General features: G+C 47.2%; 1 protein-coding gene and 1 long non-coding RNA gene across 3 annotated transcripts in view; one reads left to right on the top strand and one right to left on the bottom strand.

The window, feature by feature from the left end:
* LOC113219900 overlaps positions 1 to 2,885 on the top strand; it is a 20,232-nt gene extending 17,347 nt beyond the window's left edge. Inside the window, exon 3 of the long non-coding RNA XR_003306884.1 lies at positions 2,542 to 2,885. This is a non-coding gene — a long non-coding RNA (uncharacterized LOC113219900). The remainder of the gene's footprint in view (positions 1 to 2,541) is intronic.
* ITGB3 (integrin subunit beta 3) overlaps positions 1 to 11,461 on the bottom strand; it is a 59,409-nt gene that overhangs the window by 7,060 nt on the left and 40,888 nt on the right. For both annotated transcript variants that reach the window (XM_026448067.2, XM_026448068.2), the window contains exons 11-13: positions 6,779 to 7,001; positions 5,745 to 5,845; positions 3,491 to 3,610 (exon numbers count right to left, since the gene is read on the bottom strand). In XM_026448067.2, the coding sequence (XP_026303852.1) occupies positions 3,491 to 3,610; positions 5,745 to 5,845; positions 6,779 to 7,001 (444 nt within the window). The remainder of the gene's footprint in view (positions 1 to 3,490; positions 3,611 to 5,744; positions 5,846 to 6,778; positions 7,002 to 11,461) is intronic.

Here is an 11,461-nt window from a genome sequence, read left to right as displayed (position 1 = left end):
GGCAGGAAGGAAGGAAGGAAGGAAGGAAGGAAGGAAGGAAGGAAGGAAGGAAGGAAGGAGGGAAATCCAAAGATTTAGAATTAGAAACACTGACACCTGTATTCCTGCAGGGCAGCAGCTAGCTAGAGCTGAGGAGGAGCTGCTCCTTTCACTTGGAATGCTTATTTTCTAGTTTACCAGAATCCGCACCATTCTCCCTTCTCTCTCCTAGAGGAAGGCAGTGTGATTTGTTGGTGTGTCTGTGCTCCTGTGGACGCTAGAGCCAGACTCCCTGGGTTTGAATCCTGACTTATCGCTTAACTTTGATACATGATCTTTGGAAAATTACTTAACCTTTCTGAATGTCTGTTTCCTGTTTCTCCATCTTTAAAATGAAGCTAGTAATAGCACTGACTTTAAAAGAAACTTGTTATGAGGAATAATTAAATTAAATATATCTTAAAAACTCAGAACAATGCCTGGCACAGAATAAGTGCTCAGTAAATATCAGCTACCATTATAACTGATCTTTTTATATCCAGCTGTTTTCACTAACTTACTTGCTTCCTTAGCCACTGTAAGTATTTGTGTCTGTTACCCTGGTTCAGATATTTACATTCCTGAGGGCTGTGAACCTAATGACATTTTTTGCATTCTTAGAGACCAGGACCTGCCAGCCAAGACAATATTTTGGGTTCTTTCCCAAAATATTTAGTCATCTAAAATCATAACCCTATTGAAAGCTGACTTCCTGTTCAACCCCAGTCAACAACTAAAACAGAGGCATGTCACCCCTCTGGGGGTCAGGCTGAGTATACTCCGCAGAGCTCTGCTTCCCACAAATGTCAGGTATCTAATCTTATTCCAGTAACCTCAAGTGTTATGAAACCAGGTGTTTATATATGAGGGTACTAATGAGCCTGGAGAGGAAGTTACACCCACTTTCCACACTGTCTCCCACCTTCTTCTCCAAACATATACCCAATGCTCACCACAGACAACACAAAAACCACCACCACCATAACCCAAGCTGGCTGTCTCCCAACCCACCAAATTACAACCTGTCAATAATTAAATGAGTGCCTGGAGAGAGGCTGTGAGGTTCCAGTGTTCAAGTTCCCAGGAATGAAGGGCCCCAGTTCTGCTGGGAAAAACAATTATGGATTCTTTGGAAGATTTGGGTAGGGCTGACCCTCAATTATCAAAGTAAAATCTCTTTAATTCTGCACATTAGTATGGTCAAGACAGGTAGGGTGCCAGAAGGTCTTCACGGGAAAACAATCTGTTAACCATGTGTCCTGAAAGGAGTTTGGGGTGGGCTTTCTGGAAGCAGAGGGCAAGATCAGGTGACCTCTGGAGGGCTCTTCCAGCCACAGCAGGGGACCAATGGCAAATGACCCAAGGTCAGAGGAGTCTGGGTATGGTTGGCAGTTTCAGCAAACAAAAACACAGGATGCTTGGCCCCGTACGGTGGCTCAGACCTGGAATCCCAGCACTTGGGAGACCAAGGCAGCCAGATCACTTGAAGTCAGGAGTTCAAGACCAGCCTGGCCAACATGGTGAAACCCTGCCTCTACTAAAAATACAAAAGTTAGTCAGTTGTGTTGGTGGGCGCCTGTAATCCCAGCTACTCAGGAGGCTGAGGCAGCAGAATTGCTTGAACCCAGGAAGCAGAGATTGCAGTGAACCAAGATCACGCCACTGTACTCCACCCTGGGCAACAGAGCAATACTCTATCTCAAAAAAAAAAAAAGAAAAGAAAAGACCAGGAAGCCAAGACAAATTTGAATCAGATAAATGATTATTTTTTACTATCAGTGTGTACCAAATATTGCATGGGACAAAGTATATTCTATTTGGCAACCCCATCTGGGAGTGATAAGAGCCCAGATCAAGAGCCCATTCCATGAGGTTAAATTCCATTTGGCCAATGCCAAAACTTTTGGCAGTGTTGTCTTTACTGCCCTATAGTGGCTTAGCCCTTCAAGGAGAGCAGCTGCAAGAGCATGAGTTGGGGAAGAGAAAGAGAATGATCTCCTCCATTGTCTGAGACCCCAGCTGCAACATTCTACTCAAAGACAGGAAATGACTGGAGTTGGGAGACAAGCAGGGAGGCAGAGCCTAGAATTCCAGAGCAACAACATAGGAAATGTTGGCCCTGTGTATTGGCTCATGCCTGTAATCCCAGTACTTTGGGGGGCTGAGGCGAGGGGATCACTTGAGCCCCAGAGTTTGAGACTAGCCAGAGCAACATAGTGAGACTTTGTCTCTACAAAAAATAAAACTTAAAAAGTAGCCAGGTGTGGTAGTGTATGCCTGTAGTCCCAGGGAGGCTGGGATGGGAGGATTGTGTGAGCCAAGACGTTGAGACTACAGTAAGCCAAGGTCACACCACTGCACTCCAACCTGGGCAACAAAATGAGACCCTAGCTCAAAAAAAAAAAGATAGGAAACATGGCTCTATGGATCTGGGGTCTGTTCTCCTAATGTGGAGGAAGGGGTCTACTGGCAGTGAATACTCAAAAGTGTTTTCTAATAATTCATCTTAATACGTTGTTTAAGGAGAACAAAGGCCATAAAGGTGTTAAAGGGAAGCAAGCAATAGACAGCATTGGATGGTGACAAACCTGTGGCTGGTCTGTGTATGATGGGATGGATTCCTCCTGCTCCCAGAAGGCACTGTCCTTTCAGTGTTCAGGGCAACCTTGCCTTAGTGCCTCAAACCCATCCCTACCCCATCCTGCAGTAAACTTGGAAAGGTAATACCTCTAACCAATCAGGTCTTCCTCTGAAGCACAGTCAAGTTGCTCTTGGCAACCATCTCAGTTTTAATAGTGCAGATGCCATGTGCTGTAAAGTCCTAAAATTTAAATTCTTTATTTCTTGACATCATTGCCTCAAAAAAATGCAGTGATATATTTTGTCCATTAATGAGATCCATATCTATCTTCTTCTCCTTACCCTCTTTCTGATTTTCCTGTCTCTTCAATTAACAAGTCACTTTCTTGGTAATATTTGTGTTTATAAATACCCTTCATCCAGATGACGGTCCCTAACTTATCATTTGGTTTTTTGTTTGTTTGTTTGTTTGTTTGTTTGTTTGAGACAGAGTCTCACTCTGTTGCCCAGGCTGGAGTGCAGTGGCGCAATCTCAGCTCACTGCAACCTCCGCCTCCCAGGTTCAAGTGAGTCTCCTGCCTCAGCCTCCCAAGGAGCCGGAATTACAGGCATGTGCCACCATGCCAGGCTAACGTTTTTGTATTTTTAGTAGAGAGAGGGTTTCACCATGTTGGCCAGGCTGGTATTGAACTCCTAACCTCAGGTGATCCACCCACTTCAGCCTTCCAAACTGCTGGGATTACAGGCATGAGCCACCACACCTGGCTCCTAACTTATTACTTGCAGGCTTAACCTGTTTTGCTTAAGAACATAGATGAGTAGAGATTCCTGCCTAACATGGTTCTCCTTCTCCCTCCTGGGGCAGGGCCGGGAGCCCTCAGGGTTCACTCACCTGGCTCTTCTACCACATACAGGATGGACTTTCCACTAGAGTCTTCATAGTACTGGAATCTGACGACACAGTCATCCTCATTCTTATAGGTACAATTCACTGCATCCTTGCCAGTGTCCTCTGGGAGTAGGGAAAATGGAGGAATAAAAAGTGAGACAACTACTGGAAGATGGGGCTACTCCGAACCCCTATCACAGGACTTCCGGGAAAGTGCGTGACAGGAAACCCTGTGCCTCATGTGCACAATGCCTAGACTCAAAGTGGCTGTTGTTTCTGGCAGTTGACACTCACTGACCCTCACTGATATATTTTGTACTGCACAGGCCCTTTTTGGTTACTAATCCTTCCTCTGAAAGGGACATGATGTAACAGTATTACACAATTTAATTCAAATCCTGGCTTCACTCCTACCTGTTGTGTGATCTTGGGTAAGTTACCTGACCTCATCAAGTCTTTCTTCATCTACAAAAAGAAAATGATACCCCAACCTTACAAGGTCAGTGAACTAAACAGCACAAACAGTGCCTAACATATAGTAGGTGTACTCTTCCCTCTCTTTCCTTTCTCTGCTTGCTTAGTGATTCTTAATAGTTTGCTTATGCAGCTGTTCTATTTCTTCCATTTATGTTTCTGATCTGGTATACCTCCCCAGAGCTATCCTCTCTTCTCTGACTCCCACCATGTTTTGTAGACTTCATCTCTTGTAATTCTAAAGCCTGTTATACTGCCAATGATACTACAGGTTACCTTCCACCAACTGCACTATGCCCCATACTGATGAAACCAGATGAGTAAAACTGACACCTGATGAAATTAAGCAAATGTACTCAGGTCACACAGCAAATGAGTGATGAAGCAGAACAAGAACAGGAGTCTAAAAGCACATCCTACAGACTTGAACTCAACAACCCTTGAGAAAACCAGTGGTATTATAATACAGGGAAAAGAGTATGAATTTCAGGATCTAGTTCTTAACTTAATTTGCCATTCCCTTGCTTGGGCCAGTTACTTAACTTTCCTGAGACTCAAAATGAAGATAATAACAGTACTGTAGTTCTACTTCACTCGGCTATTGACAGAAGAATAAGATAATGTATATGAAAGATACTTTATAACTTTTACAAGCTATAAAATTCCCTACAAATAAGCATTTATTTTAATATGCTTATTTCCATACTCTTTTCTCTGTACTATAATACCACCGGTAGAGGGGAGGTGGAGGTAGAGAACTACTTATCAATTAACTTGTAATACCCACCTAGACTAGATGATAAAAATAACTCAACATCTCAGCAGCTTCTCCTCTCTGAACTAATCATAGCAAGCCTAATCTCTTCCAGAGGAAAAACTGTTTCTTCAAACTCAATCCCCAAATCACTAATCTCACCCCAGCCCTACTTCTGATATTAGCCAAAAGGCCCAGAGATCTGACTCTTTTGCCTAACACCCCCACCAGGAAGCTGACTGGCTGGCTGTGTCTTACTGTGGCTCTCTCTGAAATGTGTTTCTGCCTTCACGGGAGATTGCTATCTGTGGAGAGATTGCCATCTCTCTAGTACTACCCAGTGCCTCACTGGCCCACATAACTATATCAGATGTGACGAAAGCAGCAAAGATCATCTCCTGTTAAGTTAAGATGAAGTACAGAGAATACTTCAAGAATAATTGCAGGCAAGATTTTTTTTCTCCCTATTGTTTGTATTTCTGTCTGTCTTATTTCAAAAGGGGCTCCAGAGAGGTAGAAGGACTTCAGATAAAGCTTTTGGTTACCTATCCATAAGGTTGAAGGTTTCCCTCCAAACCTGCAAAGCTTTAAGCCAAATCTTGGGCACTGCATAACACTTTTAGTTAAGTAAACTTGGTAAACGCTTACTAGCCTACTGAGCTAAGATTATGACTATCACAGGCAACCACTTCCCAGCTCTGTGCCTCAGTTTTTTCATCTGCAAAATGGGATACATTCTCTTCCCTTCCTTAGGGAGGCACTTGCTCCCTTTGTTTTGCAGGCTCTTTTTGAGTCTGTGGGCTCTGGGAAGCAGAAGTGGTGGACGGTTGCACACACTAGTAAGAGAGGAGGACGACTCTCAGAGACATCAGCTCACATCAAGAGTCTGTTGTTCATCAGGCCTGCACAACATTCCCTGAGGTAGGAGTCACGCTTCCATTTTACAGATAGGAGTTGGAGAGGTGCTGAGATTGAATTAGAAACATTTAGAACCTGGGTGTGTGCAACTCTAAGATGTGCTGAACTTACTAAGCTCTTTCACTGACTCAATCTCATCGCGGCAGTAACGGTTGCAGGTATTTTCATCATGTAGGGCTCCCCGGTCAAACTTCTTACACTCCACGCATTCTCTGAAGGAGAGAGGACACGGTGATTAAGGCAAAGAAGGTGCAAGCCTAAGCGTATCCCAGTCCAGCTCCGATCTCCATGCATTCAGAAAGCTGCTCTACCTCCATTAAAACACACACACACACACACACACACACGCCTGTAAGACAATCCTGGGGACGTGAATGGCAAGTGTGGAGTCCAGGGGTGGGAGTGTCCCCCTCACCCACACGCAGCACCTGGCAGCCAGAAGCCTCCCAGGTCCTTCATTAAACCCGTCCCATCCAGGGCTATGCCAGGATGGTGAACCCTATGCCACTTCTGAGAACTATAAAGTCAGAACCAGTCATGTCATTTGGGGGCCCAGTGCAAAATGAAAATGTCAGCTCCCTTATTCAAAGATTACTAAGAATGTCAAGACAGTGATGGCAGAGCATTAAAACAAGCATGAGGCCCTTCTAGGTACAGGGCCCTGCACAGCTGCACAGGTTGCATGCTCGTAAATCTGGCCCTGCTGAAAGTGGTGAGCAGAATGGCAGTGCCATGGACTTGGGCTGATGGGGCTTCCTCTGGCCACTAAAGTGGGAGGTTTGTAGTAGTTTCACAGTGTCCTCCATAATTCCAGCCCCACATCTCCCACTGAATCAGAACATCAGCACTGGATCATTCCTCAGACTGGTTCGGCCTTCCTCCCAACTCAGAGGGAGTCAGGATGTCACCTCAGGAGAGGACATTCTCCAATCAAAGTCCAGGTCGTTCAAATTTGGCCCCTTCGGTCGGTTCTATTCCAACTTGCCAAAGCCTTTGGCAAAAGGAGAGGTAGCCATCTGGCTGGAGTGGACTCCTCACCCTAAGGCTCTGGTTAGCAAGAAACACACCTGGAGAGCTGGGGATTCTAGTCAGAGGACCCTCTCCTACCTCCCAGCCTCCCGGCTCTCTCCAAACTGCATACTCACTTCTTAAAGGTGCAGGCATCTGGGCAGGTAGGGCACTTCTCACAGGTGTCCCCATAGGAGCCCGGCTGGATACAGACACAGCTGCCACATTCACACTTGCCGCGGCCGCTGCACAGAAGCCCATTGCTGGACATGCAGGTATCAGTACGTGTGGTACAGTTGCAGTAGTAGCCAGTCCAGTCGGAGTCACACAGGCAGTCCCCACAGCTGCACTGGCCATGGCCTGAAAACACACAGCGCAGGAAGGTGGACCAGCTGGTGAGAGCTCCACCCCCATGGCAGCAGGCTGCACACAACCACCCTGCTCTCCCAACCACACAGATAATGATCCTCCAGGTTGGCAGGGAATTGGCTCACTACCCAGGGGAGTCCTACCCAGCAGGGACAAACTCAGTTTTCTAAGTGTCCCAAGGTATGGCAGGACTTGCTCGGAGTCACTGTAGAGCAAAAGATTCTCAGGAACTAAGTCTCCTGGGCCTCCTGCCCTCTCTCCTCCCCTTTTCTGAATACCTCTGCCTTCTGAGAAAGGCAAGAGAAAGGGTAGCAGGCTTAGGAGACTTAGTTCCTTCTAGTCTAAGAACTAGAAGCAAGCTCTCTAGCCCTGAGGGCTGACACAGCACACAGCACACAGCCACAGCCCTGAACCTACATAGGGCACTCAGTAGCCTTGACGGTGTGACCTGATGCTGGCAAAAGGCCTCACAGGCCCCAAAACTGTCTCCCTTTGACCTGACACAGGGCTGCTGGCCTCTCCTACCTGATCTAAGAGGCCTACCATTGTCATCATCATGGCCACCCAATTGGGTTAGACAACAACATAGGGTCCAGTTTGGAAGAGCTGGTCCCGTCCCACTAACAAAGCAGCCACCACTTCCATTATGCCGTTTCTCAAATCAGCTAGATGTTACCTTGCAGGGTGAGGAGCAGGGCTCTGATGGCGCATGTACAAGACAGAAAAATTGTAACACGAGGAAAGAAGGAAAGGAGAGATCCAGGGCATGGGATTATTCCACATGCAGAGAGGGAAAGTGCACACAGAGCACCCTGAATGTATGGGTGGATGGGGTGGGGCACCCAAGGGGCAGAGGGACGGCACTGAGAGCCCATGGAGTTGGCCAGCGGAGCCAAGTAAGCAGAGAGAACAAATATCCCCTACCTCCCAGACTGCCAAGGGCCAGTGCAGTTAAACAAATCCCATGAAGGCCGTAGAGAAAAGAAGTCAGAAAATAAGAGAAATTAAATGAAAAAAAGAAAGATTTTCCTAAGGTGAACAGCAGTAGAGGCAATCGCTAGTAATGACCTCATGTAGCCCGATGGCCTCTCCCATTCCCCTGCTGACTAGTCCTGGTTCCTGCCTCTGCACTCAACAGTTGGAGAAATGTTTGCCACAATTAAACATTTTTTAATTAATTAAATTATTTAAAGCTACAGGCGCAGTTCAAGTTTACCAACACAACTTTTCTTTCTTGTCCTGGTTCTCTTCTCAATCTGACCTCATCATATCATATCTGGGAGTCTCATCATATCATATCTGGCAGTGTAGGGGAACAGACTTGGAAAGCATTTAGAGAAGAGAACGTATATCTATTTTCCAAACCAACCAAGGAGGCATTTAATGTGTGTCAAGCACTGTGCCAAGTTCTTTTTCTTTTTATTTATTTGCTTTTTTTTTTTTTTTTTGAGAGAGAGTCTCACCCTATCACCCAGGCTACAGTGCAGTGGTGCAATCATTGCTCACTGTAACTTCAAACTCCTGGATTCAAGTGATCTTCCCACCTTAGCCTCCTGAGTAGCTGGGACTACAGGCATATGCCACCGCAGCTGGCTAATTATTTTTGTTTTTGTACAGATGGGAGTCTTGTTATATTGCCTAGGCTTGTGGGCTTATGCCAAGTTCTTTTTTTTTTTTTTTTTTTTGAGTCTCACTGTCACCCAGGCAGGAGTGCAGTGGTGCCATCTTGACTCATTGTAACCTCCACCTCCCATGTTCAAGCGATTCTCCTGCCTCAGCCTCCCAAGTAGCTAGGACTACAGGCATGCGCCACCATGCCTGGCTAATTTTTGTATTTTTAGTAGAGATGGGGTCTCGCCATGTTGGCCAGCCTGGCCTTGAACTCCTGACCTCAGGTGATCCATATGCCTTGCCGTCCCAAAGAGCTGTGATTACAGGCCCAGCCAGCTGGTCCACCGCACCCGGCCGCAAGTTCTTTAGTATGTTATCCTTTTCATTTCTGATAACAACCCTTTGAGGTCAGAGATGTTAAGTAACTTTCCCAAGGCCATACGCCTTTTAAATGGCAGGGTTAGGACTCAAACTGAAGTCACTGTGACTTCAGATCCCAAGTGCTTAGCCTCTATGCAGTGTCGTAAGCAATGTTTTTCCCTATTTATACTAATATGGTCCTTCTAGAAGATGTCTCTAACTTACAGAGAAAATGGCCTTAACCAGTAGAAGATGGAGCCAGTTTTAATGGAATATTCTTCAAATTGACCAGTGGAGGAAGAAAAGAGACCAAAGTAGTAAGAAAGAAGTTATGGAGGCCGGGCGCGGTGGCTCAAGCCTGTAATCCCAGCACTTTGGGAGGCCGAGACGGGCGGATCACGAGGGCAGGAGATCGAGACCATCCTGGCTAACACGGTGAAACCCCGTCTCTACTAAAAATACAAAAACTAGCCGGGCGAGGTGGCAGGCGCCTGTAGTCCCAGCTACTCGGGAGGCTGAGGCAGGAGATTGGCGTAAACCTGGGAGGCGGAGCTTGCAGTGAGCTGAGATCCGGCCACTGCACTCCAGCCCAGGAGACACAGCGAGACTCCGTCTCAAAAAAAAAAAAAAAGAAAGAAGTTATGGAAAGTCCGGTAACTGGGCTTGATCTCAATGAGAAATTTCAAGGAGGGAATATTTTAGGAGTCAAATGTACTGAACTATTTAAGCGAAGGGTGAATGGGCCTTACTGTAGACATTTCCATGCCCTGCCCTCAGCCTGGTCCTGTCTCCAGACAATTAAGTCATCTCCCCTTCTCCAGGTGATTGTCAATTCCTCTGTGGCCAGGATTCTCTTTGTAAAACGTGATTTCTCAACCTTGGTACTTTTCAATATTTGGGGCCAGATAATTTTTTGTGGTGGAGGACTGTTCTGTACATTAGGATGTTTAGCAGCATCCTTGAGCTCCACCCACTAGATATCAGTAGCACCTTTCCAGTTGTAACAATCAAAAATATCACCAGACATTGCCAAATGTCCCCTGGGAGACAAAACAGCTCCTTCCCACCAGTTGAGAACCACTGTTTTAAAGTATCAGTCAACTTGATCATGCCACTCACCTGCTTAAAAACCTTCAAAGGCCAAGTGTAGTGGCTCATGCCTGTAATCTCAACACTTTGGAAGGCCAAGGCCGGTTGATCAGTTGAGCCCAGGAGTTCAAGACCAGCCAGGGCAACATAGTGAGATCCCATCTCTACAATTTTTTAAAAAATTATCCAGGCATGATGGCAAGAGCCTGTAGTCCTAGCTACTTGGGAAGCTAAGGCAGAAGGATCACTTGAGCCCAGAGGTCAAGGCTGCAGTGAGCCATGATAATGCCACTGCACTATGGGCTGGGCATGGAAAGAAATATCTGCTTCCCAGGAAGGATGGGGAACATAACCCAAGCTGCCCCAGCTGCCAAGTATATCTGGAAAGTAGAGATGTTGGGCTGCCAGAAGGGTGGGGAAAGCAGAAAGGCTGTGTCCCGAGGCTAGGTTCCCTAGAAGTACAGTTTGGATGAGGATCTTATTTAAGTGACTCACTGAGGAAGTAGAGAGGAGGGAGCGAAACAGGACAGGGCAAGAGGCAGAGCTGGCAGGAATGTGGTTTCAGCCAGATGCCCTGCAGCCTGATCCTACATGAATGGTACCACAAAGCCAGGCCCACCCTGAGACAAAGAGTGTAGCCTTAGAGTAACCCCTTGTCCATCAGTCATTGGTCAATATCTAGGGGCAAGGCAGCTCCTGTCAGCCAAGGGCAGTTCTCCACAGAAGGGGCAGCTGTGAGCTGCTATCGGCCAACCTCATGGCAGCTGGGGGAGGAGTGCGCCAGCCAGCAGAGCTGCCCCCCCCCCCCTCCCCCCGGCCTTTCACTACACCCCGCATTTGGCCACCGCTCCTGGATGGGAAAGACCGACACCACAGGGGCCTGGCAGCACTCAGAGGCCTCCGCCTCCTCAGAAACTCTTGTCCCATAGTGTTTCCTTTGTGAGACTAAACAAAGTGATCTTTGACAAGATGGGCCAGCCAGGGAGTGAGGTTGGGAGTGGAAGTGACAGGTCAGAGCCAGCAGGCTGACCCCAAGAGCCTTGGTAGGGTCAGCCCTTAAAAGGAAGCCACAGTGTGGTAATGTCACAGGACTGGCGCCCCTCCAGCAAAAGGGAGGCTGAGCCTGGGTTCATCAGAAAGTCAGAGGAGTAAAGTAAGAAATTAAGAGTGGAAGAAGAGAAAGGGAGGGAAGCCAGAAGAGGGAGGGAGGAACAGGTGCTTGAGGTCATTGGGAACACGAGCCCCACAGCTAGGCCTTCTGGGCTGATGCTCGCTCCAGTCCTCTCTGTCCTGAGCCTGCCCTTCCTCTGAGATCCATCAGACATCCCACCTCCTCCGTGAAGCTGCCCAGGCCTCCCCTGTCCCCAGTCAGTCTCGCTCCAGTGGACTCC

The sequence above is a fragment of the Piliocolobus tephrosceles genome, chromosome 16, assembly GCF_002776525.5.
Source record: "Piliocolobus tephrosceles isolate RC106 chromosome 16, ASM277652v3, whole genome shotgun sequence".
In the NCBI taxonomy this organism is placed as follows: domain Eukaryota; kingdom Metazoa; phylum Chordata; class Mammalia; order Primates; family Cercopithecidae; genus Piliocolobus; species Piliocolobus tephrosceles.
This window is presented reverse-complemented; position numbering and strand designations above follow the sequence as displayed.